We start from the raw sequence: 26,097 nt of genomic DNA, 5'->3' as shown, positions 1-26,097 counted from the left end.
CTGAGTAATCCATGCACAGATAGTTCAAATTACCCGCTACTTGGAAACACTCCCTGACCCCCCTCTACAGCCCCTGACACCACAGAAGTGAAAAAAGGTATTGCTTCACTTTAAGTACATTTTCGTTTTACATTTTACATACATGCTTTGGTCCCATTGTGTACTTAAAAGTGGGGTATGCCTGTAATGTGCTAGTATGTGGCGCATACTAGTACGTTATGACATTATTATCCTGCAGGGCCCTTTTTTTTTTTTGCAGTTTACAACCACTTTAAATCAGCATTCTCAGTCATGTTTGGAGCCATGGGTGACCCTTTCTGAACATATTTTGCCAATTATTTCTGCCTGTGGTTGCCACCTTTCCTTGGGAAAGAATACAGATCTTTCCTAATAACATTGCCACTTAGACCTATTTTGTTACCAGAAAGGAGAGCAAAGGGCCATCTGCAGTGAACCATTATTCTCATGGGAGATGTCTGTGCAGGGGAGTGAGGAAAAGAAGAGGAAAGGAAGGTGTCATCACAGTCATGGCTTTGAGCTGGCTGCAGCTGTCAACTGTTCACTGTTATGTCTGCATCTGACATATACTTTGTGAGACCAAAGAAAGAATCCTTAATCTCTCTGCTCCAACGGTCCAACACCTGCAAGGCCCCATGCTGGTGCCAACATATTCTCCAAGTTCTGGTCTTTGGCCGCCTTGAGTGGCCAGAACAGGATGGTGTCACTCCTGCACATGCACAGGAGTCATTCGTACTGGCACCCTGCCCAAATTGTAGGTTTAGCTCAGTGTACATTCTGCCGAACATTGTGAACAGGCAGGTACGTTTATTTTTTTGTAGAACAAATATTGCAAGTCTACCTCTGCAATAGACTACTGTATGCTGGCAAAAGACCATGCTGAACATACCTGAACATGAAAGGTAAAATCTGTTAGCCATGGGCAGCAGGCAACTTCCAGACTTACTTTTTATTCATGGGACTGACAACTGGTTGGTGTATCATAAATTACATCAAATGGGAAAAAAGAGAAAGAAATAAAAAAGAAAATGTATATTTTTATTTAAATGTTTTCTGTACATATACACATTTCTGTATCAGCACAATCACGTCCAGGCAATGTCTTATATAGTGCTGAGAGATCCCATACATATGATTGGGTTTAGATGGGTGTTAGTTCAACTGCTGAGTCCAATGTTGAAAGGTTTCTGATGGAAGTATATTAGAAACCACATGTGTGGGCTTCCTGGACTTACATGCGACTTCATTCCCCTTTCATAAGAAGATAGCGACCACTACATATATAATCCAGCTGACTGAAACAAAGACTCCAAAGAGAAGACTAAAGAGGACAAGGGATCTGGCCTTCCGGGAGGCTTCCTGGGCCTGCAGGACGTCTCCTCTGCTCAGAGCAGTTCGGGTCTGAAAGAAAACAAAACAAGAAATTATAAGTACCTCCAAGCTTCTAAAATTCATTGTGCTTCTTAGAAAGTGAAGGTGTTTACAGTGACCAATCAAATTCCAGCTGTTACATGCTTTGCACCCGGGATTAGGCCAGTGATTCACACAAATGACTTTTGTAAAAAAAAAAAAAAAAAAAACATTACTTTTTCATAATTTCAGAAAATGGTAGTTCAATGGGGTTCAGCTTTGATGGTCGGGGGGAGAACAGATTGCTTTTTTACTGCTTTTACTTTTAAGATTCTAAAAGCTTTTGCTTTTAAGATTGTACTGCTTGTTGAAAGCTCATATGCGCATCATACTAACGGTTTCCTGTAAGGGTAAACTGTTGTGCTCAATCGTAACCGAGAAATATGTTATAGAATACATATTCTACCTTCCTTTGCAATTTAAAGTTTCATTTTATGTTCAGGAAGGTATTCAAAATATACTTAAACAGGAGCTCCAGACAGAAAAATTGACTTTTATTATTAGGGCACTTACCTGTCCAGGAATCCAGCAGTGTCCTCACCCGAGCCGATTTTTCAATTGACTAAAGGAATCTGGCAGTGAAGCCGTTTTATTACTGCGCATGCACGCTTTGTAAATGGGCCGCCTGCAGAGGAAGGAGGGGGGCATAACTTCCGGTTCAGTTCACTATGGCATAACTAGGTAACTGGTCCCCCCAAAAGATGCCAAATGTGGCAGCGGAGGGGGGGGGGGGGGGGAGAGGCAGACAAGTGGAGCTTCCCTTTTAAGGTGGAGCTCTGCTTTAAGCTTTAACTTATTTGTAACGGGTTAGAACCCCTGTCATTTTTTTCTTTGCTAAGGGTATAAGAGCAAAAGAAATGTCACACCAATAGTTTTGAGTCCAAAAGTACTTATTTTATCATAGTAGTCAGAGTAAGCAAGCCAATGTATTTCATGGGCTGTAGTGCCCTCTTTGTCAGAGCTTAAGGTTTGTTTTTGTTTTTTTCCTTGTAATATTGCTTACCTTTCTAGTAGATTCTTTGGAGCAGGTTTATACATACTGCAGAACTCTTTAGGCAGTGTCTATTGTGCAGAATAGTTTGCAATGTGCAGTGTGGACAGTTTAAGTGTACTATCCATGTGCACATCTAGTTTATACCTAATAATGAAATCTCACATGTAGCTATGGAGGAGATCATGCAAAAGGGAGCCATTGCAAAACCACATGCAAACATTTGCTCTGCTGAAGGCCCCCATAATGCTCACTCTGTAGTTAAGATACACCCCTTACACTAGAACAGGAGCCAGCTCTAACAATGGTTGCTGAATCTGATTCTAGAGCTATTTCAGGCATGCAACAAGTGGCCTATATGACAAAAGCCTAATTTTCTGCATCTGTCACAATTCCTCAAACAGCCTAATACAGCCAATACAGCCATTTTTGAGCCCAGGGCTCAGAATGCCATGCTTCTTCTCCCACTCCCATTTCTCTGCCAGAGTCAAATCCTACTATTCCTGCCCTAGTCTAAGCAGACACAGAAAGGAAGGAAGAGGACATTGAGGCAATATTGGAGTAAGCTGTGGAAGATATTTCTTCCCCCGGGTTGCCACTATAATAATACGAGAGCTTCACGCATGCTTGCTAACAAGGAAGTACTACTAATGCCATCCACAAAAGCCTTGGCATTGTGCAGCTTGATTCTTTGTTGTACCATGCCCCTTTGGGTACAAAGAGACCTGCAAAAGCTTTCAAAACTTTCCCTGTACATAAACAAATAGAATGTGCGAGACAATTGGGTCACTCCAGAAAGGATTTTTACTCCTCCCAAAATCTCTGCCAAACTCTATCCAGTAGTAAAAGGGTTCCAAATAAGTAGTCTCTTACTGTGGTTGATCCTGCCATCTCAGTCTTAAACAAACATCTCTCTGTACCAATTGAAGATGTTCCAATGATTCTGCATATTAAAAGTTTGAGACGCTCTTAAAGGTTCTCTTATCATTTGCAGGCCCAGCCCCTCAACCTGCTTTTGTTGCAATTTCAGTATGTCAAACTGCAGATAAATTGACTAGGGCAGTGAACAACCAACATAACCCTGTTTTGCAGGATCGTGCTTTAACAGAGAAAGTACAGCAAATACCTTCAGCTCTGCTCCTTTACATGGATGCCCTAGAACAGTGGTCATCAACCCTGTCCTCAGGGCCCACTAACAGGCCAGGTTTTATGTATTACCTTGGGGAGATGCAGACTAGAATACTTCAATCACTAAGTAGCAAATTATATCACCTGTGATGTACTTCAGTTATCTTGCAAACCTGGCCTGTTAGTGGGCCCTGAGGACAGGGTTGATGACCACTGCCCTAGAACGTGTCATGAGTTGAGATTTCAAGAATGGCTTTTACCTCCATTCATATGCACACAATCTTATGGCCAAAAGCCTGGACAGCTAAAGTTCCCTGTGAAAAGCACCTCACACAAATGCAGATCAAGTGTAGTATCCGTTCTTATCTCTCTTTGGGAGAGCCTGCCACCCAGTACTAATTTGGCTGACCATGAGGAGCAGGGTCTGTCAGACTTTTTGACTAGGTGGACCTGATTGTGCCTTACCCCCATCAGGAGTCTTGCGCCCCTTCCTCTTCAGGAGGGGACCACTTGACACACCCTTTTGCACTCTTTTGTGTGTTTGGTTTACTTTGGTGTTTGTTTTCATTGCTTGGGGGCAGCCCAGGATCTATGAATACTTTGCCTGTGTCTTGTACTGTACAATTAAGATAAGAGTAATTTGACTTACCAGTAAAAATTCCATATCTTGGAGTGCAGTACAGGACCCAGGCTCCCCTCCCCTCCATTCCTTGGTACTCTGCATTGCTTGCTACAAAACTGAAGGCTCATGGTGTGGTGTAGTGTTATGCCCCGTACACACGGTCGGATTTTCCGATGCACAATGTCCGATCGGAGCGTGTTGTCGGAAATTCCGACCGTGTGTGGGCGCCATCGGACATTTTCCATCGGATTTTCCGACACACAAAGTTGGACAGCAGGAGATAAAATTTTCCGACAACAAAATCCGATCGCGTCAATTCCGACCGTGTGTGGCCTGTTCCGACGCACAAAGTGCCACGCATGCTCAGAAGAAATTCCGACACGGGACAGCTCGTTCTGGTAAACTTAGCGTTCGCAATGGATACAGCACTTTCGTCACGCTGCAATGTTCAAAATGGTTTAATACAGCGCACTCTCTTCTTCTTTATAATGTGACAAGAATTAAGTAGTTTTGATGTTCATATTCACACACACTTCTCACAAACTTCTTTCGTTACTATTTATCGGGATTCCCTCAATATATTTTGATTTCTCACATCTGACAACATATTTTTTTTTTTGACTTTAATGTAGATTCTTTTTTTGTGTTTCTCTTTTTTAATTTTTTTTTTTTGGTGATTTTGATCTGTACTCCCGAAAATGTTTGTGTATTTTTTGTGACAAGTTCCCACAACACCATTGATATGTTGTTCTATTTAATCTGTAGGAGATTGTTTGGTGTTGTTGTCCCTTGTTAATTTCACATTTTATGTTTTTAGAAATGTACCTGAATCGTCACCAACAAACTGTCCTTTTTGGATGAAAACACACACAGGAGAGTAGAATTTACCGAAAAAATTTTATTAAGGGGTCACAACTATAAAAAAACAAAGAGGGAGGCAACGTTGGAGAAACTGCAGAAATTGGCGAAGCCTTGGACCCCCAAGGCAGACATCAATTATTTAAAAGCAAAATTGGTGGCCTGAGGAGTCCATATCTAAGGGAGGGCAGTGTGGTCCAGAAGTCCCAGAGATCCGGAAAGCAGCAGATGACATTTGTGTCCCCAGGCTGTGGTCATACGAGAGACTGCAGCTTTTGTCAGACCAGACTGAACCCAGGGCAATCACTCTTTGGTCTTCCTTCCACGCTTCCTTCCAGGCTTTGGCTGTGGTGGTGGAGTTGTGGCAGCAGGAGGAGGAGGAGGATCGTCGATCTCAATGACATCCGTCTTGTGTGTCAGTTCCCCACTCTCCCCCTTACGTAGGACTTTATAAATCAGGTCCTCAGAGATCTTGCGTTGGCCCTCCTGCATGCCCAGCAATTTGGTGGCAGCCATGCAGGCAAAGGCCTCTTCAGGACTGGGGAAGGCTCTGAGGGACGCCGAAGCCTCCTGGATCAGCCTGTATGCTGAATCCTGCACAGGACTGGGAGTCATCTTCCTGGCTCGTTTATGTGGCAGGCGGAGGGGAGGAACCTGAGACTCAGTCAGGCTGCGATTTGTCCCAGGCTTCTCTTGGCTGCCACTTAGCCCCGCCTCCTCCTGGCTGCCACTAATCCCCGCCTCCTTCTGGCTGCCACTAATCCCTGCCTCCTCCTGGCTGCCACTAATCCCCGCCTCCTCCTGGCTGCCACATTCCACAGCCTCCTCCTGGCTGAGGTCTTCCTGTGTATGAAAAAGGGACATAGTTTCAGTATTTTTTACATCAATCACACACGATTTTCACCTCCTGACTGCTGCAAATTGAATGTTAACAAATATAACAGACTATCATTCTGAGCCCAGCATTTTGCATTCTTGTCCCAATTTTGGGTGCCCACTACTGTCTATTGATATGTAAAACACTTTTTTTAATCAGCAATTAGTGATCAATACTAACATCTAGTAAACATCATTTATTTATTGCCCAGAAATCAGTAGAAGAATGCTATACCTGGCTCCAGCTGGGCTCCTCCACTTCTTCCTGGCTGGAAGGCCCAGTTTGGACATCGGAAGCCTCAGCTGGGGTGGGAGGAAGAGTGGAAGGAAGAGTGGAGAGGGATTCCCTGACTTCAGTGTGGTCTGACAGAAATCGCAGTCTCTCATAGTACCACAGTCTGGGGACATAAACGTCATCTGCTGCTGCTCCGGATCTCTGGAAATCTGTGACTTTCTTGCGCTCCCTAAGATAAGTGCTCCTCAGGCCACCAATTTTTGCTTTTAAATAAGGGATGGTTGCTGTGGGGACCACCAGCTTCACCAACTCCAGCAGTTTCTCCAGCGCTGCCTGCCTCTTCTGTTTGTGATTATAGTGGGGGTGTCTCACTTGCCACAGACAGGGCAGCTCCCTGTACTTGTCAATGAACAGGGGCAGGAAATTGTGGTCGTTGAACCCATCCATTTTCTCTGCAAGACACAACACAAGACAAACCCTAATGTCAGGCCAAACTCCCCTAATCTTGTTACAATATAGGCTTCCATTTCGAAGCAGTATAGGCCCAAGTTTAGATCCTACCTTCGTTAGCACGATCGGCGTCTCCGATGCTCCTTCCTCCGCTCACAGATCGTACGAAAGACGCGCGCGTTACGATTTATACACACTGCGCATGCGTATAACTCCGCCCACCCCTGACGTTCTTTCTAGTCTATTCCCCGCCCCTTTTCGTTCGGCGCAGTGGAGGAAGAGCACATGGCAGATAGACAGCAGGATCGTGCTAATTACAGCAACGAGGAGGAGGAGGAGGAAAGGCCGGAGCCTGAAACGACCCGATCCAGAAGGAGATTAAAGGACTCAAATATGTCCTTTGGGGAGATGTTGGAGATGGTGGACATCCTGAAGAAGGCCGACTATGATGGAAAGTATGGGCCTTACCCCAACCACATTGTCCGAAAGGCCAAGATCATGGCGAAAGTGGTCAGGAGTCTGCACCGGAAATTCGGGGTACGATGATCGAAAGATCAGCTCAGGAAGCGGTGGTCGGACCTGAAATTACGAGAACATGAGCAGTACAGAAAGATCCGGAGAGTGCTGCAAAAAAGTAAGTATTTGTGCTGTGTTCCTATTTTTTTTGTGTTTTATTACGTTCGTGCTGCTCCATGTGCTTTTAGGAACTGTTGTACAGTTTAAAATGGCAACTTTCATGTTCATGGGCACATTATTCGTTCGAATCACACATTTTTATTTCGGACGATAAAATACCATTGTTTAGGCCATATGCACTTGGCCACCATTTTGACGCCCTATACTTGGCTTCAAAGAATTTGGTTGTGTAGATGGCTTTGTTACTAGAATGAAATGCAAACTAGATTCTGTGTAAGGAGAGGACACTGAGCAGCTGTTTTCACATCTGGACACTGGAGCACTAGTGTGGGACCCCAGAACACCATTTTTAGTAGGGGGGCCACACAGGTGCTCCAGTGTATACTATAGGGGGGGCTACATCTGTGAAGCTTGTACAAAACAGGTAAAGTATTGCAGCTTGACAAAGGACACTAAAAAAGCTACATCTTGGAACTCTGCTAAAATAGATAATTGTACCCCACTTCCAAGCAATGTTTCATCTTTCTAGTTCTGCCATCAAATATCTGTGTGCTAATTATACCATTTTTGTTTTACATAGCGGAGAAAAGACTCGGAGGACACCCCTCATCCCAGGAGACCAGAGCCCCCCCCCCTGGAAGAAGGGGAGATCCCACCAACACAAGATGAGCAGGAGGAAGAAGACGTGGTGGAACTAGTCACCACAACAGGTGAGTGTCTGCAACCACAGGCTCAGATAAGAGATGGATGGCGGCATTTTTTTGCAAACCTAATTTATTTTGGGTTTCCTCTCTTTTTAGGTGATCGTGAGGTTGTGGATGAAGATCCTTTCACATCCGAAAGTGCCCAGATCCTGATCGGGGAGATCATGGGGTGTAATTTACAATTGGAAAACATCAAGCAAAACATCAATGATGTTATTCCAAAATATAAAAACATCATTGATGTTTTGGGGCGAGTTTAAAACCCCTCCAAATCACTTACTTCTTTTGTGTGCTACAATGTGCTAAATGTTTTTGTGATTTTTCCCAAAGCCAGATTTGGAGGATGCACACAGTGTGCCAACATGTGCTATCTGCCATCACGGGAGATCAATGGACGCGTTTTGGGGGTGCAAACCCTTCCTCAATAATAAAGTAGCGGTGAGGAAGGGCTTTCTCCCCCAAAACACGTCCCTTGATCCCCCGTGATGGCAGATAGCACATGTTGACATTGTGAAATTTGTGTGCATCTTCCAAATTTGGCTTTTCCAGGGGTGATTTCCCCCCATCTGAACGCTATATCAAACACAGTTCCTAAATACTCATGTCTGATATTGCCTTCAAGTTCTACCAAATGTGAACTTTGTAAGATCAAGATTTGTGTCTTTCTTGTTGGTTTTACACAGGCCTGTTTTCTATAAAATGCACATTTTGATTTTGGATAATGACACCACAAAAATTGTTATACAACAAACATGTTGGTTTGTCAGAAAAACCTTTGGTAAATGCACATGTGATTGTGCAGGTATTAAAAAGATTGTTCATCAAGAATGTGTGGATTATTGTCTCAACACTACAACACTTTTGGGTGATGTAATTGTTGTTTTATGAGAAAATGGGGGTTATTTCCTAAGGGCAAATCCTCTTTGCACTACAAGTGCAGTTTCAGTGCAGTTGCAAGTGCACTGGTAGTGCAAAGTGTCTTTGCATTTAGTAAATAACAGCCAACAGTGCTTTGTATAAGGTTACACAATCACGACATTTTCTGCACTCAACACATTTCTGTCAGGGTCAGCTCAAACAAACACAAGCAGTAAATGTCCACAAAGAAGAGCCTGGGGGGAGATGCCTGTCGAGAACTTGACTTCCTGCAGACTTCTCCCTGTGGCCAAATACCACAGGGTAGCGACCAACCTCTGCTCCGCAGTGATGGCTTGCCTCATGCAGGTATCCTGCCTGCTAATATAAGGGGTCAGCAAAGCCAACAAACGGTGAAATACGGGGTCCGTCATCCTGAGAAAGTTCCTGAAATCATCAGGATTATTCTCACGGATCTCACGGAGCAAAGGCATATGACAGAACTGGTCACGCTGAAGCAAACAATTCTTGGTCCATGAACTCCTCCCCACCCTGTTCATGGACTGGACTTGTGTCAAGGTCAGGACCCCAACACCAAGCCCCCGCACAGCACGAACTCTACGAGGAGTACGCATACGAAACATGGCTAGAAAACGGTCGGCTGCTCAGAACGAAGTAACAGAACGCACTGAAGAACAGCAAGGCCTGTGAAGAGCGACCTGAAAAACAGCAACGAGCAGGCAAGATCACACAGAAAACTCCGATACGAACTGACTGCACGCACTGAAGAGCAGATACAAACCCACAAGCACAAACTGAACAGCAGAAAACGATCTGAAAGCCACGAGTCTGAAAAAGCGCGAATCGTCTCTCACCAAACTTTTACTAACACGAGATTAGCAAAAGGAGCCCAAAGGGTGCCGCGCTTGATTCTGAACCGGCCTTTTCTAGTCTCATCGTACGTGGTGTACGTGACCGCGTGGTTGTCGATCGGAAATTCCGACAACTTTGTGCGACCGTGTGTAGGCAAAACAAGTTTGAGCCAACATCCGTCGGAAAAAATCCTAGGATTTTGTTGTCGGAATGTCCGAACAAAGTCCGACCGTGTGTACGCCCTATTAGAGGGGAAGTGTCCAGGGGATGTGTGCTTCAAAACTTTGCCAGTGTCCAATCACCTGAAGGTATGAGCCTATAACTCAGGGTTTAGGAAAACCCTTCCAGTGTCCTGTACTATACTACACGATATGGAACTTACATGTTAGTCAAGATTCCTTTATTTTAGCTTTGGATCGAGTTGAGAAGGATTAGAGCCCCAGTCAGGTTTTTATTGCTACCTGCACCTTTATTTGGGAGATTTACGTCTCTATTTCCCCTGTTTACCATTATCACCGAAGCAGAAAGTGTTTGGAGGGATTTCCTCTCTGTTTTGCCTGTTGGACAGGAAGCCAAGGTAAATGTCCCCAATGTCATGTAATACCCTATACAAAATGATTTGAAGAAAAAAAAGTTTCGCCTTTATTTCTACTTTAAGGTCTGGTGGATGGGCACCCTTGAATGTACAAAGCACGTTGGCCTGTTTACTTGGAATGATGAAATAAATGTACAAAATGTTCACCCCTTCTGCTGCCAAGTGCTCAGGGAAAATAAAAAAACATTTTGTGGTTTTATTTAGTGCCTGATAAACTTTCTATTCTCTGTCCTAAATCAGAATAAAAATTTGAAAAAATGTATCCAATTCATTCATCTTTCCCCTCCAAACGTTCTTCCAAAACTGAGTAATAATATGTTTTGCAATCCCAATATTTTATGCCCATAATATGATGTATTTTGGAGACTAAAAGCCACCCATCACATTATGACCCTTGTACCAGTTACTGATTTCACAACCTGGGAAGTTGATTGATCCTCCGTATTGAAAGCAGCCCCTAAGGTACCCCACAGGATATGAATATCCCAGGATGAGAACCACAGTTCCAACCCGCTCTATTCAGAGCATTCAAATGTTATGGCTGAAGTGCTTGGCATATTTCCAACACCCGGGCAGCCCCAGTTGAACGTACAGTCTGTCAATGACATAAATGGTTGTGTGCTGCTGTACTTGTGTATATGGTGTGGTGCTATAGTAAAAATGAGTACAGCGTTTTGGCGTATGCATAAAATTGAACATTTTCTGTACAGCGGCACGCAGCCGTTCATGTCAATGACAGTTTGTACACTGCACCTGGGCTGCCACTGTGGAAGAAATATGCTAAGCATTAAGCTGAATGGGCCCAGTTGTCTAAACGACACAAAGCCAGCATGCTGACTTTTTCTGAGCTCTTCTCATTTGCCCCTGCCCTATGTCTCACCTCATGAGAGTAGACCACGGCAATGATGCCTGTTAGGAAGCAGCAGAAGAACATGACCAGCACAGACTCCACCATGTAATCTTTGGTCCTCACTTCTGGCTGGGGAGGTTGCGGCATGCCCATCGATCCATCATTCTGCAAAGATCAGAGTATCAGTCAACGGGGTATAATTACACAATGACCCTGGCACAGAGTGCAACCTTGTGGAATTATAGAACTGTATGAATGCCATCAATGTCTTTACTACATACTACATTGTATTCTGATAAGAGAGATTTACCCTCTCTGCCTGTCTTGGTGGTCACCATCACAGAGTGTAATGGCGAATCCAAAATGTTATGGTCACCAAAACTAGTGACAGGAATTTTTCTTCACTTTGAAGAGATTTCCTCTTCCTGTTGTATCTTCAGGACAGGAAGTGAAGAGAGATCTCCCTAGTAGGACACAGCAAAAAAAAAAAAAAAAAAAGTACTTCAACTCTTTCCTGCTCATTTAAAACTTAAAAAAAAAAGGTTTGGCATTAGATATACTTTAATTTCATACAATTGATAGAGTTGAACATTCTTTGTGACTTTTAAAACATAATATTTTTTAAAAGTTTTATTATACTGTGGCTTGTGTGATGGTTATGTTTATTTTTCATTTTTTACACAAATTGAGTTTTTTTTTATATATATATAGTTTAACTGAAAGGGCATATTTAATTTGTTTGGCACTACTGGGTGAAGCACCCCTCTGATTCTTTTATTTATTGGTGAGGGATTCAGCAATATCTCTGCAGTCCCAACTATAGTTAATACAGACACTATGGAAAATGCAGCAGATACTGCTGAGCTCAGCACGGTTCACCAGCCAGACCCTCCAGTACTGCTTCATTTAGGCATGAATAATTCACTGCCTTTCTGGAAGAAAGAGCTGCAACAACAGTCTTCCAAATATCTAATTTCCTTGTCATTCCTCACAGGACATGTAGAGGACAAACTCCACCATGATACATCATGATGAAGAAAGTATGAGCAAAGAACTCAGTCCAGATGGCTTTCTGAAATTAGCTTATTGTGGATTCTAATGGTAAGTGTCACATCACAAAGCTGTAGTTAAAAAAAAAAAAATAATAATTTTTTCAAACATAAAATATAAATATTAATCATGTGATCATTTTTGTGTCAAAATGTCCAATTCATAAATATAGATATTGCATTGATGTGAAATGTTTAATTTTCTGATTGAAATTACCATGTAAACCTCCCAAGATCAATGAAAAAGTATAATTTCTTCCCCTCGTTCAAACAATCACTGTCAAAAATCTTGACACCATCACCTCTATAATATTTCCAAAATACACTCCATCTCAACCAATGACACCACAAAAATAATCTTTATTAATATTATTGCAACTCGCTGGCCTACCTCTACACAGGCTTTTCCCCCTACAGTCTTTCATGAAGGCTGCTACCAGACTCATACACCTTACCAACCACTCAGTTTCCAATGCCCCTCTCTGCCAATCCCTCCACTGGTTTCTGCTCAGCCAGCAGCCAATGGATAAAATTCAAAATACCAACAACATTCAACACCATCCACATCTGTCCTAAGATATATTACCAGCCTCAAAATACCACCCAATTCACCCTCTTCGCACCTCCCAAGACTTCCTGCTCTCTAGCTACGTTGTCACCTCCTCCCATGCTGTTCTCCAGAACCTGTCTGATCCTCCAAAACACCCTACTCAAATCTGTCCACTTATCTCCTACACCAGTGAAGGAAAACTTTGGCACCCCAGATGTTTTGGAACTACATTTCCCATGATGCTCAACTACACTGCAGAGTGCATGAGTATCATGGGAAATGTAGTTCCAAAACATCTGGGGTGCCAAGGTCCAACATCACTGTCCTATACTGTCCGCCTTTAGGCGTTCCCTGCAAATCTTTTCTGTAAAGCCTATCCCACTTCTACCTAAAAACTGAACTTTTACCTTCTCCATCAACTCATCCCCCAGTTATTGTCTTTTGTATCACTTGCTCCTCCCATTTGGACCGTACACTTTCATGAGCATGGCCCTCCTAACCCTTTTGTCTTGTATTGTACTATAACTGTGCTGTCTCCCTTTATTCTGTAAAGTGCTGCACAAACTGTTGGTACTATATATATCATGTGTAATACTAAGGCCGGTCATAGACAAAGTGAATGTCTTTCCTGCAAACCTCTCGATTTCCCCATCAATCCAGTTAGTGTTGACAGGGGAGTCTCTCCCGCTGAACCATTGTGTTCTCCCTGGTGGGGGAAGCTATCCCTGCCGGGAGGACACAGTGATTATTGCTAGCAACTGTAACAGCCGTTAGCAATAATCCAATGTAAAATATGGCAGGCTGATTGTACCAAAGTTGATTGATCCTTCAAATTGGGTACATTCAGCCTGCCCATACATGGTTCGAATCTCAGCTGGAGATTTGAACCTTCTATGGCCAACTTAAAAGTATTAATAATAAGATATTGATAATAATGCCGGACAGATAAAAAAAGATAACAATCATATCAGCTTTCTATTCATTATTAAATTTATTTTGTGACTGCAGCTATTGTAAGTAGCCCAATTTGACTTGGTATCAGCTTCTTGCAATCTCTTATAGCGCAGCACTCAGACTGGGAGAGGGAGGGACGAGGACTGCCAGGTGTGTTGCAGGCAAATGTGCTGATAGAGGGACAGAGCAGTGTGAGGAGAGGAATGACCTTATCAGTCTGCTGCTCTTTAATTGTCCAGTCAGCAGGCTGTGGTTGGAGAAAGGACGCTGTATTCCATAACTGTAAGTGGGGTTATCCATCCGACTGTGCCGTGTGTCAGAGTTGTGTAAATCTCAGGAATGGATGGACAGAAATGCAAACCCTTTGGCAGGTAAAACAGATACTGTATGTGCCTTCATTTATCTGTGTATGCAGCTGTTTCCCTGACGTTCATCTTTAGGCTCCTTGAACAAAGGGCTTTAAAAAACAACATGTGCTTTTGTCATTTTTGTACAGGAGTTTGGGAGCTTTTTGCATTTTTTTTTCTGCCAGAAAACTGCTCTCAAAAATGCAAACCAGGAAGGTTTTTTTCTGCCTCTAAACACTGAACTTAATGTGCATGGACACATAGAATATCATTGAGCTGCTTCTACAGGTAAAAGTACAGGGATCATTGTATGTCTGTAAAAAATAACACAAGAAGGTGCAAACTCCTAGTGCATTACCAAAACCATTTATTAAAAACACACAACAGTGTTATACTCACAAAATTGGAATAAAATCCAGCTTATCAGGCAAACAGCTCCAGCTGGTGACATGGGTTTCTCATCTGATGCCACATGGTGGAAAAGCTTACGTGTTTCGGCGGAAGGAAATGCCTGGATTTTTTTCCAATTTTGTGACTATAACACTGTTGTGTGTTTTTAATAAATGGTTTTGGTGGTAATGCACTAGGTGTTTGCGCTCTCTTGTGTATGTTTTTACAGTATTCAGAAGACCGCCCAATCTGATGAGGGCTGCATTGTTAAAACTATTGCCTGCCATATTCCTTTTTTGGGGAGTTCTTTGGATTGAGTGCTGGATGGTTGCTATTTATTTATCATTGTATTTCTGTATGAGCCCTCAAATAGAAATGATAGCAAACAGAACAGGAGAGCCCTCACCAGAGAAAACGTTTTTTTGCATGTTTTCCTACATTACATAGGCATCTTCTTTACATCTTTTTATTGGGAGCAGGGGTGCAAAGTGGTCCCATATCCAAGGAAGGCCCATGAGGGTGTCCCGAGGTCAGAAAATACAGTCATGCTTTCCTGATTGCAGTTTTCCCTTCCTGACAAACAGCCTGCAGTCACATTTTCTCTGGTACCGGTCCCTCCTCGCTCCATTACAGGAACACACCAGCTTTCCAAGTTAACTGAGGACACTGGATACATGTTATGGAAGCAAGATTCTAATTAAGCTTTTATGGGGTTGCTATGGGGGTGTTGGAAGAGTTTTAGGGGGTGCCCTGGTGACTGGTGTCCAGGTGTCAGGCAGTGAGAAACCTGGGAAGAGGATGTAAGGACCAGGCTGTCCGGGTGAATCCCGGACAGGTGGCAACCCTAATGAGTCATGCCTGCCCCAAAGCCTGGCATCTCAATTCCATGGACAGCTTTCAGGACTGTTTGTGTCTGAACCGCTTCACTCCCCATAAAAGTCAATGGGAATGTAAAAACAGTTCAAGGCAGGTTGATGAAGCTTAGAGGAAGGTTTACTGTGGGTTAGAACAAGGCCAACTTCACAGCTCATCAAATGAGAATGATCTCTGAAGCATCTCAAAATGATTTCAATTGCAAGCTGAATGTACCTGAAAACAAGCTGTATTTGCCCAACAATTACCCTTTTTTATCCCATTACAAATAACTTTTGTCTTTGGTTTACTGATCCTTTAAAGGGGAACTAAACTTATTAATTTAAAATTAACTACTGTAAACCCATTGATTTAAGTTTTAAAAAACAGTTATATTACGCCACACGCGTGTAACTGTCAATGTAACTGTCCCATTTGCTTGTGCTCTTAACCAAACTGTCAAACCATTAACTGGCTGGTGTCATAACTGATCACATGTGCAACATCATAGCAAAGATGGCAGCTTCCTTGGTTTAAAATGATAGGAGAGTTTAGTTCCTCTTTAACTGTTTTCTGAAATAGTTATTTTCAAGGCATGCCATAAGACCCCCTTCACACTGGGGCCGCAGCCACGTAAGCGCTAAAGCGCCACTCATTTTACCGGGGCTTAAGCGCTGTTTCAGCAGCTCTTTTTGTCCGCTAGCGGGGCACTTTTAAGGGGTTAAAAACTCCTGTGTTGGGCAGGGCGTTTTGGGAGCGCTAAATACAGCGCTCCCAAACCGCCCCAAAGATGCTTCTTGTAGGACTTTTCTGAACGTTCTGCAAGTGCATACCTCCCAATTTTTTGAGATGGGAATGAGGGACATCTATCAGCAAAAGTATGCAGGCATAGGACACACCCCTTGCCACGCCCCCTTAAAGGAGAATTGTACAAAAACACAAGATTGGTTAAACCCACCAGTGCTTTTTACCACTAATATTCCTTTATATTGGTTTTTGGAATTTACAAATGCAGCAATTTAGAAATCGGATGAAAGGCTTAGCACTGCAAAACACTTTTTGAAAGATAAAAAGTGCATTTTTTATACAACTATATAGATCAGACCAAAATGAGGGACAAATGAGGAGGAATGAGGGACAGAGGGACATTGCCCCAAATCAGGGACAGTCCCTCGAAATCAGGGACAGTTGGGAGGTATGCAAGTGCACCGCCCGAGTGTAAAAAGTTACACTTGAATGAATGGGAGGCGGTTTTCAGGCACTTAGCAGAGGCTATTTCCAGTGCTAAAGCGCCTGAAAACCGCCCCAGTGTGAAAGGGGTCTCATGATAAATGTGAATAGTTGCTTTGTGCTCTCAACTGAACTGTCAAGCCATCAAATGGCTGGTGTCAACTGATCACATGTGCAGCATCATGGCAACTGCAGATCAAACAGGGGCTAAGATAGCAGCTTTCTTGGCTGTCAAGGATAGGGGGGTTTAGTTCCATTTTTAGGGCCTATTCACACCAGATGCATTGGGCTGTGCTAGTCTCTCTTGCTCAGTCCCAGCACATGAAGAAGGCAAAGTGCACACCATTGTGTTGCATTGGTGTGCACTGAAATAAGGCAATGCGCTTTTTTTCACTGTATAATGTTGCAATGTACTACAGCACACTGCAATTTGCTGCAGGGATTACACATGAATGGAATGTTGTTTTGTAACATTCCAAAAAAAGCTGAAAAAAGTAAACTGTAATCAGTAAACCAGCGACCTTATTACGATGCGACTGCTGGTGTAAACAAGCTCTAAACCTAGATTCATGCATTTTTATGCTTCATGCATTTTTTTGGGTAGGAGGATACTTGACGTTAAGCACAAAACTCCACCAAAAATGCATGTACATGTGTTTTCATGCTCTCCTACTGAAGTCTATGGGGGTTAAAAAAAACAAAAAAGCATTCGCTGCACCAAAAGAAACATATGTACTTTTTTCAAAAATCACATTGCACCATGCTGCATTGATGTGAACAGGCACCACAGAAAATAATGTGATTTCCATTGTTGTGCATTACAGTGCAACAGCAGACGCAAAACAAAAGACAGTAGTATGAACGAGGCATTGTGATTGTAAATGTTTGTTTCCTATGCTTGCTATGGGGGTACTTGTGCATGCTCACTTTGAGCCAGCTCTGTGTGTATACATATAAGACACACAGAGTGCATGTTGACTCCACCCCCTGATCCCTCCTCATTGGCTGTGATTGACAGCAGCAGGAGCCAATGGCTCCCACTGCTGTGTCTGAACCAATGAGAAGAGAGAGAGCCAAGAGACTCACTGCTCTTGTGCACATTCCTGAACTGAGATGGGACTCAGGTAAGTATTTGGGGGGGGGGGGGGGCTGGTGGGCAGAAGCTACATACTGAAGATTTTTTTACCCTAAAGCCCAAAATTAGTTTAAAAAAAATCCCATTTAATGGGGCTGCACCCGCACTGCATGGGTTAACTGCTCATTTTGTCTATGGGTGAATACAGAGCCTATACTCACCCAATCCTCCGGAAAACAGTGCTTCCTCACATCCAGAGCCGGTCTATGGGCGTGATGACATCAGGAACACTTCACCACTCACCGCATGGTGGGACAAACACCACAAAGAACGGTCTTGCGCTGGGAGGATCGGAGGATTAGGTGAATATATCTGGGCTTTCCTGACCCCTAGACAAAAACAAACGGCTAACCCATGCAGTGCGGGCACAGCCCCAAGACATGGGAAAACAAACATTGCCTGAAGTTCAGCTTTAATGCAGAGGATGCAATAAGGTAAAAAAACCTTCAGGCTCCAGGCTCGGTTCACACTAGTGCGGGTCGTGCGTCCTGCATGTGCTCGGACACGGCAACCCATTCATTTGAATAGGCTGCTGTGCCACGTGAACTGCATAAAAAAGGTGAATGCACCTTTTTAAAAACCATACGGTTTCCCTGTGGTTTCTGCGATCGCGCTGCAGGCCGAAACGCGTGGGCGTGCCATTCAGAATGAATGGCAGCCCTGAGCATTCCGCAAGAGCAGTGCGATTCGACTGCGGGTGCAGGAATCAATGCGATTCGGCTGTGGATGCAGGAATCGATGCGATTCCCGCACCTGCAACTGGAACGTACAGCCCGCACTAGTGTGAACTAAGCCTTAGAACCGCTGCAAGCTGTTAGAAAGCTGTTTATGCAGATACAATTCTCATATATTATACTACAATTACTATTTTTACCACTAGGTGGCAGTGTAAAGAGGTGATCTCTCAGGTAGTTCATGGTTATGAGGTCATTTCCTGTCTCTGTCTTCCTGTTTCCTATAAAACCAAGAAGGATTCCTAGCAACATGTTCAGTGGCTTCTGACAGGTAAGAAGACATGTTAAGCAGCAGATATCCGGCCTTTCTGTGCACTTAACATGTATCTTTGGGTAAAATCACACATTTTATTACATTTATTTCTAGCCTGCGCCTATTAATCTGAATGATATTGAAGTTTGTAAACTTACAGTGTGAAGACCCCCACAGATTTACTGTCTTGAATTGTGTGACACGTAGTCACCCTGTGAGTAGCACTGCCGTGTCACACATATCACAGAGCCTGCCTTCTGATCTACAGAGGTGATAAGAGGAGGAGCTTCAGGAGGCGGAGTCAGTACAGGAATCACTGCTTGCAGGTAGCAAGGTACCATGTAGTCCTTAAAAATGGAAAGTCATCAGCCGAGACCTGAAAAGCATGCAGGGAATCCAGGAAATTGTGAAAAGAGATGGCCAACAGACAGGCAGAACTTAGAACAAAAAAGAGATTTTTCAAGTGAGCTTATATTGGACCGTTGCCCATCACATTTAACATAAAAAGTTGGGTTTAGAGGGGGTAGTAGTCCTGAGCCTCCCAGGACTGGTCAGGATTGGTATAATTCTGGGACATCCCCCAAACAAATGGGAAATTATTTGCAGGAGCTTCTAGATCCTAGACGTCCTGTAAACCTATTGTTCATTTTGGATAGAGTGTTGGGGGGGCGGTAAAACCGCTGTCAGTGTTTTAATTTTATTTTTTACTTCTGTGTCCCAGGGAGACACTTTCTGTCCTATAAACCTCACAGGAAGTGAAAACACGTCTTTCCAATGTATGGAAATGCCCTCTAAGGGCTAGTTTACAGTAGTTTTGCCCCAGAGCGATCTGCAGTGGATCGCGTTTCAGAGGGCGTTTACAGGTCAGGAAGTGTTATGTCGCCTCCTCAATGTCTGTTTTAACCCCTAAAAGGCCACACAACTGTGCATGGCATACGATTACTGCACAGGCCCATTCACTTGAATATGTGGTTATGGTTTATTGAAAATGTTTCAGATAGAGCAAACCAATGTTGGAACCTCTGTCAGGGTTGATGGGAAATTTGAAATTTTAGCGTTGTCACATGAACAGGAGGTGAGAAGAAATTTTTCAATGGAGACACCTGTTCTGGTGACAACTAAGGGGCAATTTCTCCTCCGTTTACAAGAGGTAAAAGGTAATCTTTCTGAGCTGCACATTTACAATTGACTACAATCGGACATGACACTTACCATGGAACACTGTCTCAATAATACTACAGGCAGAATAAACACTGAATTGTCAGTGTAGTATTATTGCTACACTTCTCTTTCATTCAGTGGCATTTCTAGGGGGGTGCGGGCCGCACCCGGGTGACACCCACTAGAGGGGTGACACCCGTGGGTAGCAGCCTCGCTAACACTGCAGGCTGCCTACACTCTCGGGTCTCGCCGGCTATCTCCCTCAGCGGAGCGGACCGAAGCCGCTTCCCCTCCTCTGTTTAAATCCACACAGGAGCCCGAGGGACACACACCACTGTGTACAGCATATCCGTCCGCACTGTTCTGGGGTCTGTACACTTTACTATAGAGTATGTAGATGGACATTGGCAGGGGGGGTGTCTATACTGATGGGGGGTCTGCACTGAGGAGAGGGGGTATCTATACTTATGGGGGGTCTGCACTGAGGAGGGGGGTGTCTATACTGATGGGGGGTGTCTATACTGATGGGGGATCTGCACTGAGGAGGGGGTGTTTATACTGATGGGGGGGGGTCTGCACTGATGGGGGATGTCTATATTGATGGGGGGTGTCTATACTGATGGGGTGGTCTGCACTGAGGGGGGGTGTCTATACTGATGGGGGGGTCTGCACTGAGGGGAGGTGTCTATACTGAAGGGGGTCTGCACTGAGGGGAGTGTCTATACTGAAGGGGGTCTGCACTGAGGAGAGTGTCTATACTGATGGGGGGGTCTGCACTGAGGGGAGTGTCTATACTGATGGGGGGGTCTGCACTGAGGGGAGTGTCTATACTGCTCGGGGGGTCTGCACTGAAGGGGGTGTCTATACTCAATGGGGGGGTCTGCACTGATGGGGGGTGTCTATACTGATGGGGGGTGTCTATACTGAGGGGGGGTGTCTATACTGATAGGGGTCTGCACTGAAGGGGGTGTCTATACTGATGGGGGGTCTGCAGTGAGGGGAGTGTCTATACTGATGGGGGGTTTGCACTGAGGGGAGTGTCTATACTGATGGGGGGTTTGCACTGAGGGGAGTGTCTATACTGATGGGGGGTTTGCACTGAGGGGAGTGTCTATACTGATGGGGGGGTCTGCACTGAAGGGGGTGTCTATACTGATGGGGGAGGTCTGCACTGAGGGGAGATACTGATGGGGGGGTTTGCACTGAGGGGAGTGTCTATACTGATGGGGGGGGTCTGCACTGAGGGGAGGTGTCTATACTGATGGGGGGGGGGGGTTCTGCACTGATGGGGGTGTCTATACTGATGGGGGGTCTGCACTGAGGGGAGGTGTCTATACTGATGGGGGGTCTGCACTGCGGGGTGTCTATACTGATGGGGGTCTGCACTGGGGGGAGTGTCTATACTGATGGGGGGGGTCTGCACTGAGGGGAGTGTCTATACTGATGGGGGGGTCTGCACTGAAGGTGGGCGTCTATACTCAATGGGGGGGTCTGCACTGAGGGGGGTGTCTATACTGATGGGGGTCTGCACTGAAGGGGGTGTCTATACTGATGGGGGGGTCTGCAGTGAGGGGAGTGTCTATACTGATGGGGGGCCTAAACTGAGGGGAGGTGTCTATACTGATGGGGGTGTCTATACTGATGGGGGGTCTGCACTGGGGGGGTGTCTATACTGATGGGGGTCTGCACTTAGGGGAGTGTCTATACTGATGGGGGGTCTGCACTGAGGGGAGTGTCTATACTGATGGGGGGGTCTGCACTGAAGGTGGGCGTCTATACTCAATGGGGGGGCTGCACTGAAGGGGGTGTCTATACTGATGGGGGGTTTGCACTGAAGGGGAGTGTCTATACTGATGGTGGGGTCTGCACTGAAGGGGGGTGTCTATACTGGGGGGGGGGGGTCTGTGCTGAGGGGGGACTATAGTTGGTGGAGGGGGGTGACACCAATTTTTTCCACACCGGGTGACGCCACTGCTTTCATTCAAGCAGAACTAAACATACAAGTAGTCAGGCTATTAAGTGCAGAAGAGACAGGCAATATTTATTCTGTAATAAAATAAACCTACTCGCAGTCTTAAGTGCCATGCACAAAGAGCTGTGCATGCGCGTCTCGGTGTGCCAGGGTGACGTTCCCCTGTGCAGGTATAAATTAGGAGGGCTGAAGACCGGCACCCAGGAGAAGCCAGGGAGACATTGAATTGTTGGGGAGGAGTAGAGTTGCCACCTCATCCCTTTAAACCCGAACACATATTGATTACACAGGTTCTGAGGCTGATTAAGGTAATTAAACTCACTTGGTGCCTTATGTGCACTAAATTAGTCTCAGAACCTGTATAATTCATATGTGTTCGGGTTTAAAGGAATGAGGAGGCAAGTATGGTGACCTAAGCTGGCTACACACAGATCGAAATTCGAACAGTTCAGCAGGAACCTAACAAATTTTGATCTGTGTGTAGCCCTCCCTCTCTGTAGAAGCCGATCGCTGACCGTCTTCTGTTCTGCTGGAAAACCAAAATTCAATCAGCCACTGCAGCCAATGGCTGCAACGGAGTCCTCCATGGGAGGAGTCCCTGCTGTCAGATATACAATAGCACAGCGCGGGGGAGATTCCTGCATCCACCTCACTTGTGTAGATGGAGGAATCTGTGGGGTTGATTTACTAAAACTAGAGAGTGCAAAATCTGGTGCAGCTCTTCATAGAAACCAATTAGCTTCCAGGTTTTTTGTCAAAGCTTAACTGAACAAGCTGAAGTTAGAAGCCAATTGGTTTCTATGCACAGCTGCACCCGACTTTGCACTCTCCAGTTTTAGTAAATCAAACCTTTTGAGTTTTTTTTTTTTTCCTCGTTAAGCCTGTTGGTTAAACAAAAAAAAAACTCATAGTGTGTACCCAGCTTCAGTTATGCTTTAAAGAATAGCTAATAGTTTTTTTTTTTAGTTTTGGATAGAGTGAAGAGGGGTAATAACTCCTGTCAGGTTTTCGTCTGTGCCCCCGTTAGGGAGATTCACCCTCTCTATTTGTCCTGTTTGTCATTATCATCAACAGTGAAAGATCATTCTAAATTTTGGGTTGCCACCAGAACAGAAATAGAGGGAAAATCTTTTAAAGGGGACACCAGCTCTGATGAACCTGATGCCTATTTTGTCATTTTGGAGAGATTTTTCATATTGTGTGTATGGGCCTTTAGTCTGCAGGTTCTGTGAAACAGAATGAAAATGTTTGGCGACACTTATAGGACTATATATACTGTTCTAAATTATTATTATGTGTTAAATAATTATATGAGGGCAATTTCATGCAGATATATACAGTACATATATTTGAGCTTGTGATGTCTGCTGAGGAATAGTGTTAATGTGATTCTATTGGTTTCTAACAAGTCCACTTTAACCTCTTCTGGACCGCCTTACGCAGCTATACTGCGGCAGGGCGGCTCTCCTGAGCAAAATCACATACCTGTACGTGATTTAGTGCACTGGTTCTGGGGCGCGCGAGCGCCACTGCTGGTGGACCCGCTCCCGCTGTGATTGGACACAGCAGGAGCCAATCAGCGGGTCCGGCGGACCTGATGTTCGCCGGCACCCTGCGATCGTTCTCAGGAGAAGCAGAAGGGCGATCTGCCTGTGTAAACAGGGCAGACCGCCGTACTGTTAAAGGTGAAGATGAAGATCTTGTGTTTCTGCTAAGCAGGAACACAGATCTCTGTCTTCCCCCACAGTTAGAAAACACTACCTAGGAACACATTTAACCCTTTGATCGCCCCCAATGTTAACCCCTTCCCTGTCAGTGTCATTAGAACAGTGACGGTGTATTTTTTTTTTTTTTTTTTTTAGCACTGGTCCCCAAAAAGTGTAACTTAGTGTTAGATGTGTCCGCCACAATGTCGCAGTCCCGCTAAAAATTGATCACCGCCATTACCACTAAAAGATAAAAATAAAACACATTCCATAAATCTATCCCATAGTTTGTAAACTCTATAACTTTTGGCAAACCAATCAATATACGCTTATTGGGATTTTTTGTTACCAAAAATATGTAGCAGAATACATATTCTCCCAAATTGATGAATAAATTAGATTTTTTACATTTTCTTATTGGATGTTTTATAGCATAAAGTAAAAAATATAGTTTTTTTTTTTTAATTGTCGGTCTATTTTTGTTTATGGCGCAAAAAATAAAAACTGCAGAGGTGATCAAATTCCACCAAAAGAAAGCTCTATTTGTGGGAAGAAAAAGGACATCAAATTTATTTGGGTACAACGTCGCACGACCACGCAATTGTCAGCTAAAGTAACGCAGTGCTGTATCGAAAAAAAAATGGCCTGGTCATGAAGTGGGGTAAACCTTCTGGGGCTGAAGTAGTTAAACACAGCTTTCGCATGAAGTAGTTTGGCATGTAGAGAGTTTTTTTTCTTACTATGATATAGGGATATGACCCTGGCGGCAGGTTCTGATGTGCGTAGACATTCTGCAACGTCGGGCCAGACTGGTACATGACAGCCATCGAGCCAGAGAAGTTATTTTGATAATTGGGGTACAGCAGATGTGCAATCTTGGGGTCCGGGGGAGAATACGGTGGAGGGTCCCCAACAAATGCAGTGTTCTCTATGCCTTTAGGCTCCTCTGAGGTAGGTTTGGGCTGCTGCGGTGGTTGGACGAGTTCTGTACTTGGAGTGTTAGCTCTTTGGCCCATTTCCACAGCTGCTTCGTTCCTTTCTTCTTCTTGTTGGATCCGAACTTCCATTTCTGTCAAAAGAACATAAAATCTGTTAGTCTAATGTACACACCACTCCCTCTAATATATTTGAGGCTAATTTATCAAAGTATGTGCTCTAAGGAAGTATGTGTCTGGGTATGTACGTGGCAACTAGATTTAAACATTCATTCTCCAGCTGTCCTTTTTCAGTTCAGGTTTTGATTAATGTTTGCTCTGAGACAATTCATATTCCCAACAATTTGATGAGTGACACCAACAGGCTTATTCAATAGAAAATGGAAATGTCACACTGATATACAAGTGTAAAAATCTAACCAACAGCATTTCAGGCTTTCTGTTAGGTTGTTATGCTTTGCTGCACATCCTCTTAGCAGGCCTTCCCAGGTACCCCATACTGCCCAAATCCAGCGGATCTGTCCAAGGGTATAAACTAGGGTTGCACCGATACCACTTTTTTAAGACCAAGTACAAGTACCGATATTTTTTTTTTACTTGCCAATACCAATACGTTTTTTTTTTTAATGTCATTTGACAGTGGCACTAATATGTGGCACTGATGAGGTGTGGACTGTCAGTAGTTTTCTTTAATTTTAATTTTTACAATTTTATTTTTTACAATAAATTTTTTGTATTTTTTTTTTTAAATGTTTTCACAATTTTACTTTTAAATATTTATTACAATGTTTCCTTTTTTTTTTTTTTTTTTTTTTTTTTTTTAATCAACCCTGTGGGGGGGGGGGATGCTTTTGGTGAGATGTCAGGGGTATAAACAGGACCCCTGACATCTTCCCTTTGAGACACGGATAGGAACTGAGGACACAGATTCCCCAGCCCCTTTCTCTGCAGCCTCAGCTTCACTGAAGATGAATGGAGAGAAGACAGAGGCTCCTCTCCATTCATAAACTAAAGCATCATAAACACAGTTTGAGATGCTCAGTTATGAATGGACAGAGTCAGTGATCACTGACTCTGTCCATTCAGAAAAGGAAGGAGCCAGTAAATGACATAGATATCTATATCTATATATAGCTATACAGTTGTGCTCATAAGTTTACATACCCTGGCAGAATTTATGATTTCTTGGCCATTTTTCAGAGAATATGAATGGTAACACAAAAACATTTCTTTTACTCATGGTATTTGGCTGAAGCCATTTATTATCAGTCAACTGTATTTACTCTTTTTTAAATCATAATCACAACAGAAACTACCCAAATGACCCTGATCAAAAGTTTACATACCCTGGTGATTTTGGCCTGATAACATGCACAGGTTGACACAAAGGGGTTTGCATGGCTATTAAAGGTAACCATCCTTACCTGTGATCTGTTTGCTTGTAATTTAGTGTGTGTGTATAAAAGGTCAATGAGTTTCTGGACCCCTGACAGACCCTTGCATCTTTCATCCAGTGCTGAACTGACGTTTCTGGATTCTGAGTCATGGGGAAAGCAAAAGAATTGTCAAAGGATCTGCGGGAAAAAGTAGTTGAACTGTATAAAACAGGAAAAGGATATAAAAAGATATCCAAGGAGTTGAGAATGCCAATCAGCAGTGTTCAAACTCTAATCAAGAAGTGGGGTTCCACGGTCAGGTAGACCAACTGAAATTTCAACCACAACTGCC

At 43.9% G+C, this 26,097-nt stretch overlaps 1 protein-coding gene across 1 annotated transcript in view; it reads right to left on the bottom strand.

The window, feature by feature from the left end:
- Positions 1-1,035: 1,035 nt before the first annotated feature.
- Positions 1,036-26,097, bottom strand: part of PRRT1B (proline rich transmembrane protein 1B) — a 63,753-nt gene continuing 38,691 nt past the window's right edge. The window contains exons 2-4 of the mRNA XM_073600512.1: positions 24,175-24,503; positions 11,132-11,266; positions 1,036-1,419 (exon numbers count right to left, since the gene is read on the bottom strand). Coding sequence (XP_073456613.1) covers positions 1,273-1,419; positions 11,132-11,266; positions 24,175-24,503 — 611 coding nt within the window. The 3' untranslated portion in view covers positions 1,036-1,272. The remainder of the gene's footprint in view (positions 1,420-11,131; positions 11,267-24,174; positions 24,504-26,097) is intronic.

The sequence above is a fragment of the Aquarana catesbeiana genome, linkage group LG09, assembly GCF_042186555.1.
Source record: "Aquarana catesbeiana isolate 2022-GZ linkage group LG09, ASM4218655v1, whole genome shotgun sequence".
Lineage (NCBI taxonomy): Eukaryota > Metazoa > Chordata > Amphibia > Anura > Ranidae > Aquarana > Aquarana catesbeiana.
The sequence above is the reverse complement of the archived record's forward strand: the minus strand, read 5'-3'. Positions and strand labels throughout refer to the sequence as shown.